At 61.0% G+C, this 8,944-nt stretch overlaps 1 protein-coding gene across 1 annotated transcript; it reads right to left on the bottom strand.

Moving 5' to 3' along the window:
* Positions 1-3,518: 3,518 nt before the first annotated feature.
* LOC119057539 (butyrophilin subfamily 3 member A2-like) lies at positions 3,519-8,050 on the bottom strand. The gene is given in 5 exon segments (XM_053658088.1): positions 3,519-4,289; positions 4,394-5,830; positions 7,392-7,515; positions 7,517-7,734; positions 7,942-8,050. Coding segments are annotated over 3 exon segments (867 nt in total). The 5' UTR covers positions 7,694-7,734; positions 7,942-8,050; the 3' UTR covers positions 3,519-4,289; positions 4,394-5,264.
* Positions 8,051-8,944: the final 894 nt, after the last annotated feature.

Here is an 8,944-nt window from a genome sequence, read left to right as displayed (position 1 = left end):
CTGCTGACAAATTCACTGTGACCACAACACACGCAGCAACACCAGAAGAGATTTGGGTTTGGGGTGCGGGCTGGGGAACACAAGGAATGGCAGAGACCCACCCCAGGGGGTAAGGGTGGGTGCAGGGAGGGCGGTGGCCAGATCCCTGCTCTGACCCCCAGTCCAGTGCTAGTGGAGGAGACTGGACTCTCGGAGGCAGGAAGGGAGCCGGAGTGGACAGAGCTCAGTCAGTGACGGGCAGCAGCGTAGGCGGAGGCAGGGCCTAGGGGGCCGGGCACACAGGTCTGGGGAGGGACGTGGGACCACCACACCCTGGGGTGAGGGGGCCCAGGGAGATGCCTGTGGGGATGACACCCACGGTTCTGGGTGGGAGAGGCCAGCTGGAGTGGCAGTGACGTCACTGAGGGACTACGTGGGGGCTGAGGGTGCTCGGCGCCCCACGGGAGTGCACGACCGTGTGGGAGCATCTCCAAGGACTGGTGCTGCTCGGGGTGAGTGACAAGGGGCAGGGTGGGCGCGTTCTCAGGGGAGCACTGGAGGGACGGTGCTGTCATTCCCAGGGACAGAGGCCCTGGGGACACCAGAAAACACACAAGGGGACACTCCAGGCTCTGGTCCCTGATTCAGGGCCCTGCACCCACAAAACACACCCAAGGTGCCCATGACTCTGTACAGGATGTCACCTCCCAAGGACAAAACACCCAAAGTTGTTCACGTAACAGGAATGACAGAAAACACGATTTAGAATATAAATTTTACTGCTGAAAAAAAGTATAAAAGCATGTGAAAATACTATTTAAGATACAAATCTCAGTATGTAAAGAAAGTTAGTAAAAACATATAATTAACCACTTAAAGAACTGTACAAAGGCCTCTATAGCTGGTACCTGTCAGTAACTGTCCCCATGCCCCCCCCCAGCTGACCTAGTGACAGCTGAGTGGCCGCTGGTTTGTCTCTCACGGACTGACTTGTCTCACAGCCCTTGCTGACTAGTTCGGGGCTCTGTGTCCTCACTCCCTGAGATATCCTCCGCAGCCCGCTTGTTTATGGTGTTTCCCAGACGTTCCCGCAGCCGCATCTCACAGAGGGGCCGCCATGAGCCTGGGGGGGGGCCGCTGCCCGCCCCAGCTGCTCTGCCAGCACAGCAGCATCCCGTGGTGCTGCTCCGGCAGGTTCCCCAGGTTCTCGTGCTCACAAATGACAATGTTGTTCTCCTCCAGCCCTGCCAACCTTATGATCATCCTCCAGCAACTTTTGGGAACCTCTCGCCCGAATTCGAAGTAGACCCTGTTCGTGGCTGAGAAAAGAAAATCAAGGAGGGGGACTTGGCCTCGTTCCTGGAAGGCAGGAGTGGCGTGGGCTGAGCACTGTGAGTGTCCAGCTGGCGACCGGCGCCCTGGGTGGGGGGAGGCCCTGGGCGCCCAGGCTGCCCTCACAGGAGGGACCAGGCTCGGGGACAGGAGAGCACAGTAGGACGTGACCTGGCCGGGCTCCTGACAGTCCCAACACTCTTTCATATGGAACCAGTGAGTCTGGCAGAAGGGCCTGGGGGCCCGAGGGTGGGGAGCCCCGGGGGTGACGTGTCCTCTGAGGCGGCCCCCTCCTGTGCAGCGGGACCAGAGGGGCTGTGGGGGCAGCAGGGCCAGCTCTGTAACCTCGCTGGGCTGAGACTGCCCCACCTTCAGATGTCACATGGGGGGTCCCCCTGAGCTGTCAGAGGGCCAGAGTATAAGCAGCACCTGGCCCGTCACCTGAGCTGCAGGAGGCCTGCACCCTCCTGCCCATGACAACAGTGACGCAGCCCCCGGGACTGACCAGGCCAGAGTCACCCAGGCCTTCCCACCGGCCACTCACATCCCTGCTGAAACCCGTGGATGCGCAGTAACGTGGGGCCGCCTGCGTCTGTCCTCCCAGCCAGAACTGACACTGGACAGAGGGAGGCCCGTGTGCCCTGATGTGGGCAGTGAGTGTCGGGCTGCAAGTCTGATGCCCACAGGACGTCCCTGAGCTTCCTGCGGGCCCAGGGTCCCGCTTCCCAGGAGGAAGGACACTGGGTCTTGACCACAGCCCTGAACGGTCACTATAAAGGAAGACTTTGGGTGACCTACTCTCAGGGGACCTGTCCTTCGACACCTACTTTTGTTCATATTGCTGTGGAGAGAAGGGAACAAAATAGTTCTGAGAGGAGACAGCAGGCGGCTTCCTGCGGAAACAGAGCCTCCCAAGTTGGGGTGGGAGCCGTGGACGGGGGCAGCTGGGCCTCCACACCGCCGTCCACTGTCAGTGTCTGGGCACGTGGCCCGGCCTCTCAGGAGCAGGGGTCACAGCCCACCTGCTCTCTGGGTCACACTCCCCCAGGACACTGCCTGGGCCCCGGCAACACTGAGTTTCCTGCTGCCCTGCGCTGGAGGGACACCCAAGCCTGTACTGGACGCTGGACAGGCTCCGCACCCTTCTGAGACCCTGTGCACACAGTCCCCCCCTTCCTGAAGGGTCCGGCTCCCCAGGGCCAGGCAGGGGATGTCTGCTCATCCTGTCAAGCTGTACTCAGCTGTTACAGCCCCTCATTTGAAAAAGGACAGTGAGTCTCTCCCGGGCAAGGCTGGACATGATGCCCACATCTGTCCCACAGGGCCACAGGGTGCTGTGTATGTGCCCGGCCTCTGTCACTCATGGCCGCCGGGCCTACCCCCAGTGGAGGACACACACGGCACAGAGGGAGGCACTGGGGCCGCAAGACCTGGGAGGCCGGTGGGCGGTGGAGGCTGAGGGGTCAGGGCCCAGAAGTCGGGCCTACACCAGGCAGCCCCCTCCCAGCGCTGGACCCTCGGAGAGCAGGGTCCCTGGGTCTGCGTGGTTCCCTGGGACAACAGGTGTGGTAGGGGTGGTGACAGGTAGCACTGTGCCCCCAAAGATGTGGACGTCCTAAGCCCAGCAGCCGGGAGTGGGGCCTAGTCAGGCAACCGGGTCGCGGCAGATGTGACCTGCGGAGATGAGGTCCTAACCCAACAAGACCGGTGCCCTCGTTTAGGGACATGGACACACATACGGGGACAATGCCACGGGAACTTGAACTCTGCCCCCAGGACAGGGAGACAGTAACGTTCTGTTGTTTAAGCTGCCTGGTCTGTGGAGCTGCGTGGCGGTCACCCTGGAAACTCAGACAGAAAGTCAGGGGACACAGGGCGGCACTGCCTGCACTCTGCATGCATTCGGCACGTGTTGCACACAGGCAGGTGGCCCTGCCGTCACACCTGCCCAGACACCCTTACCTGCTCTGGGGCACAGAGGGCTCCTGCCCCAGCCTGGTCCCGGTCCCTGGAGCCACCTGGGTCTGTAGCGCCTGCTCCGGGGAGGCCTCGCCTCCTGCGAGCACCACTTCCTGCAGCTTCGCCCCAGAGTCCTCAGAGGGCACCCTGGCTGCGCCCTGGTGTTCCAGCAGTGGTGTGCTGTCCCCACCGGCGGCTGGCTGGCCGTGCTCTGGGTCCCTGGGCAGGGTGCCTCCCTGTGACTGAAGAGCAAAGCTGTGACTTTTGGTGGCATGGGCCTGCACCATGGCCCTGCCCAACCACTTCGGGGGAAATGCCACCTCATGTGACAGGTCGGCTGGGGCCATGTGGCAGCAGGGAAAGTACTTCGTGGGGTCAGGTGCAGGCTCCGCCCCCAACTCTGAGAGGCACCCCAGACAGGGGGGCTGTGGTTGGACCCAGCAAGACAGGTCCGCATCCGGACCCCTGGGACCTGGGAATGCAGCCTTTGCAGGGGAGGGAGCCGTACTGGACGAGACTGGGCCCTGCGTTCAGTGCCCACCAAGGGTCATCAGGAGACAGACCCACAGGGAAGAGGCTGGGTGAGGACGGAGGCCGGTGCTGACTGATGGGCACCCACGCCAAGGGGCACCCAGGACAGCTGGCCACTGGAGACGAGGTGAGTGCCAAGATGGGCGGGACCTGCCCCAGGGCCTCAGAAGAAGCCAGCCCCCCTCCCACCTCCCACCTAACACCTGGATCAGACTTCCGGCCTCCACATCCGGGAGATGGTCGGTTCCGTGTCTTTCACCCCAAGTTGGGGAGCACGTTTCTGCAGCCCCAGGAAGCCATACCAGTCCCATGCCCTGTGCAGCCCTGTGTGCACCCCGTGGTCTAGACCAGCAGAGCGGGGTCTTCCCCAGCACGGCCGCTCCGGGCTCTAGTGGAAGGAGCACATGCCACCTGAAAGGCTGAGCTGCCCAGTCTGGGGACCAGCAGGGACGGGGATGGGGACTCACTGAGCTCGTCCTGCAGCATCTCTGCAAATAAACAGAAAAAGTCCCATCAGGGGATACAGAGGAGGATCCGGGTGGTGGGTGTGGGCTGGGCAGGGAGGAGGCGGCCGCCTGCAGCTGGGCCTCACCTTGGGCGCTTCCCACCCCCTGCAGCTCTGCCTGAGCCGCTGCTCTCTCAGCTCGTGCTCTCTCCCCTTCTCCTGGGACGGGGCCTGGATCCTCTTCTGACTTCGCCACAGGCAGTATGACACTCCCAACAGGACCACCAGAAGAACCAGCACCACCACCGGCACCAAGAATAACGTCCTCCAAGGGTCTGCGTTCCTATAGGGGTCTGCGAAGGGGTAGCGTCAGCCCCTGAAATGACCTTCCTGTCCCCAGAGTGCCCAGAACTCTTAGTGTCACCCAGTAAGTACCTTTCTCCTGGAACGTCTGCCTCCCCCATGGGATCAGATCGAGTACGAGGCAGCAGTGTCACTGAAGTCGCCTCTGCACCCCTCCACTAATCATCTGCCCCCCACTCAGAAGAGCCTGGTGATGAAGATCGGAACTCTGGGGCTGCAGGGCCTGGGTTCCAGTCCCGGGTCTCCTGCCTGAGCAGCACTGTGACCTTAAACTAATGATATCACCATCTGTTGCTGGCGTCCAGATAAGTGAGAGCATTAAGTTAATGCTTGTACAGGCCTGACACAGGGTCACTGCCACACCGGTTTCAGTAAGTTTTGAAAACTAAATATATTTTATCTTGTTGCATCAAAATCAGCCCCTATGCAGACTGTGCACATGCTCTGTCCTCTCTCCACCTGTGAGAACGAAGGTCTGAGGGTCTGTCTCCCCACAGCCCAACACCAGGGGGCGCCCACCACCTCATTTTCGCTTCTGCGCCAGTTTCACAGGTGGAAATACTTCCCTGTTCCCTCAGATTTGGCATCTTCCTGTGAGTTTCACCTCTCTCTGAACTGATGATTCCCATTTTTGCTCTTTTATCTACTGTGTCCTTTATATTGTAAGAAGATGAGCTCTTTCATTAAGATTTCGGATGCACATATTTCCCCCTTTCCTGTGGTATGATCTTCCACCATGTGTCCCCAAGTCCCATTGCCTGACACCACGTGTGACACACAGGAAGTGCTCAGAAGGTGTCTGTGACATAAACCGCTTCAGGGGAAGGAGCCTCAGGTCCCTGTGTCCTCTGTGTCCCGTAGGGACCCAGGCCAGCAGCAGACCACTGCACCACCTCCCAGGGGCACCGAGGAGTCCAGGGCAGTGGGCAGGGCACTCACCTGGGATGGAAACCATGGCTGACCTTTCCTGGCCCAGCAGGGGGTTTCTGATGACACACGTGACCCCCTCCCCAGAGCCTTCTTCCAGGATCACAGAGGCTGAGGCTGCATAAAGGCCCTGGGGGTCCACAGCCTCAGGCGCTGCCTTAGCAGGCAAGTTCTGTCCCCTGGCGTCTCTCCACTCGATTTGGGGCTGCGGGTACCAGCCGGCAGACGTGCAGTTCACATGGATCCCTCCAGCTTTGTAGCCCTTCATTTCAATGTGGGGATCGGAGCCCAGTGCTGGGGAGGGAAAGAGCTGAATTGTGGGGGCCCTCCTCACTGATGGGGTCTCCACAGCAGGGAGGGGCACCCACACTGACCAGCCCAGCAGGGACTCACCAGGAGCTGTTCCCAGCGTGTGCTGTGCAACACACTGACCTCTGATGGGGACACTGCCTGACCATGGCTGGACCCTTGTACTGGATCCAGGGGGACCTGGGCCAGAGCAGAGGCTGCTCCCTGTAAGTCCCCTCACAGACTGCCCCAGCTTCTCCTCCCCCATGCCCCAGACAAGCTGGTCCCAGGCACAGCCCCTCCCCCACCCTGGGCAAGCATGGAGGTGGTGCCCCTTACCCAAGGGGGTCCCACCCACTGCCCCATCTGCCCTGCCTGTCCTGTGGGGGCTATGCCGTCCAGTGAGCAGGAGGAGACACACGGTGTCCCATGGCCGCCCGAGCGGTGACCTGTGTGCAAGGCCCCTCGGGAGGCTCTGGCTGCACCTACTGCCAGGCTGCTGGGCTCCCCCTGCAGGGACGCCCCGGAAGTGTGTGCAGGGAGGACTTTCACACAGAACAAGGCAGACCCAGGGCCAGACAGAGGGGACTCACTGCCACCTGTCCCCACCCCTGAACACAAGGATGGGGAGGAAGCCCTGTGAGGACCTGAAACACCGAGTCCTGTAAGGAGGGCTCCATCAGGGGAGCCATGGTCTCCAGGAAGGGACAGCAGGCTGAGGAGGTAGCCGTGGGGTTCAAGGCCAGGGGGCCACACCGTCCATGCCCTACCAGGCCCCCTGCACTGGAAGCCACAGAGCAGAGCTGTGTCCAGGGAACGGAAACTGTAGCCCAGACGCCTGGACATGAGCACCTCAGACAAGGCGCTTGGTCACTGGGATGGGTCAGGGCAACGTCAAGGTCACTCAAGGGTTGGGTGACAGCACAGAGGAAACAGGAACCGTGTGCAGTGACCAACCTCCCTGTGCCGGCTGAGAGTGACCAGTGACAACCCCGCACCATCCTGACAGCGTCGGCACCAGTGCACAGCGCTGCTTCCTCATCCCTCCAAACCGCACAGAGTGCTCCCTGACGCCCTCTCTCTGGGACACCCCGGCGTCCCCGTCCCCAGGTGAGCGGCCTCCCTCCCTGCACCGAGGACGGACACAGCCTGATCAACTGCACGTGTGTTCCCGGGGGTTCGGCAGGGGACGTGGACCCCACAGGTGTTGTCCCTGCAGCTCAGCCTCCTGCACCCACAGCAGCCAGCACCTGGGGGACCCTCAGCCACCACTGTCTGGGTCACACTGAACCCAAACTCCCATATGCCTCCCACTGCGGGGAGGTGTCCTCATCCTTCCCATCCCCAACCTCCTGCCTCCTGCTGAGACTGGTGGGTGGCACGGGGGACTCTGTACTGGATACAGGATGAAGTTACCCCAGGGGACACCTGGGTTTGCCATGGGCCTCAGAGGAGCAGAGATGGAGGTGGGGGGGTTGCTGGTGAGCAGCCCCACCTGCTCTGGGGCAGCTTTGCAGCCTCTGCCCCCGGCCCACAGAGAGGAGCCCAGAGCAAACCTGAGGCTCACCTGCCACCTGCAGCACCACCTGGGCCTTTGCATAGAAATCTCCGTCTTGGAAGTAACACACGTAGGTCCCGTTGTCTGAGGCTGTGACATTGCGAATCCGCAGAGCAGCCGTCCCCGCAGTGACGTCCCTCTCTTAAAACCGAAGTTCTCCCTCGATACTCCTCTGCCGGCGTGTCCTCCTGCCCGTGTGCGTACGTGAGCACCACCTGCCTGCGGCTGGGTCGCACCCACATCAGCTCCATGCTCTCAGCGCTCCTCTTCGGGGACAGGTGACAGGGCAGCTCAGCGTCTCCACCCACCATGGCCAGGATGGGCTCAGGGGGTCCAACCACAGCAAAGTCAGCTGGTCATCAGAAAGGGGGGGCTCTGTCAGAGTGAGCAGGGCCAGGGCATGTCCCAGGCAGGGAGGGCAAGGTGACAGACACCTACAGGGGAACTCAGTCCTAACACAGGTGCAGTGAGGACATGCCATGCAGGGGTGGGAGGGGTCCCGGGTTCTGGCTGGGCCCAAAGGTAAGGAATTCAGACACAGACACAGGGCAGGTCCTACCTGAGCAGGGGCTGTGCAGCTGGACCAGGGTGAGGCAGACAGCGAGGGCAGGCAGATGGGGGACCAGGCACCGCACCACCCTGACCTGCTGTGCACAGAGAGAGGCCGGCAGGGCCTGGGGAGCAGTGACCACCTGGAAGGGGAAGGAGAATGCCACATGGAGAGGCTGCCTCCCCAGGCCCGGCCCTGTCACCACCACCATCACTGGGGACCCCAGAGCCTCCTCTGCAAATGGCCCCTGGGGCGTCTCTTCACCTTGGATCCCACCATGGAAGTCAGCCAGGAAACATGGAGCCGTAATGGACGTACCTTATTCCTGGCCAGCAGGGAGCACCAGGCTCTCCTGTGCCAACCTGCTCAGAAGCCCTCCACCTGCCCACACTTCCCTGCCCCAGCCAGGTGCCTGCCCCCTGACCACCCTCTGAGGAAGGCAGGCCCTGTGCTCTGAGTCCCTGATCCCGCTGCTGCCCCCTGCAGGCCGAGCTCTGCACAGCAGCCAGAGCATCCCACCCCCTCACCTCCCTCCTGCTCAGCCCCTCCCAGGGGGTCCCTGTCACCCAGGGCAGAAGCCCAGGGCCTTTGCACCCTGTGCTTTAAATGATCTGAATGGTGTAAAGTCTGAAAGTTTCCAGAGTAGGGAACACATTTCCACGTATTCTGGAGGATATTTTTTGTTTTTCATTTCTATCATAGACCATTTTAAAATATAAAACGTAGATGAATGAAACTTCAATAACTCACAATGGTAATTACATCCTTTGTTTCCTGTGACTGTGGACACCTGTGGAAGCGTCTGGCTGCATGTACACAGGGCCGACCCAGAAAGAGAATTTACTTACAAAAACCCCGTTTTTATCCTCACATCTTTAGCCTTCAGTCTTTACCCTGGATATGGTTCACCCGTGGGGACCTTCCTCCCCTTCCCTGAACACTCTGTGGCCTCGGGGACTCTGACGCCTCTTAGTGGTTCTGCTGTTTTTGTCTCATGTCTTACATGTCGGGA

Source organism: Artibeus jamaicensis, unplaced genomic scaffold, assembly GCF_021234435.1.
Source record: "Artibeus jamaicensis isolate MK-2021 breed Jamaican fruit bat unplaced genomic scaffold, CSHL_Jam_final scaffold_537, whole genome shotgun sequence".
Taxonomy (NCBI): Eukaryota; Metazoa; Chordata; class Mammalia; order Chiroptera; family Phyllostomidae; genus Artibeus; species Artibeus jamaicensis.
Note: the sequence above shows the minus strand (reverse complement) of the source record. Positions and strands in the feature narration are given on the sequence as shown.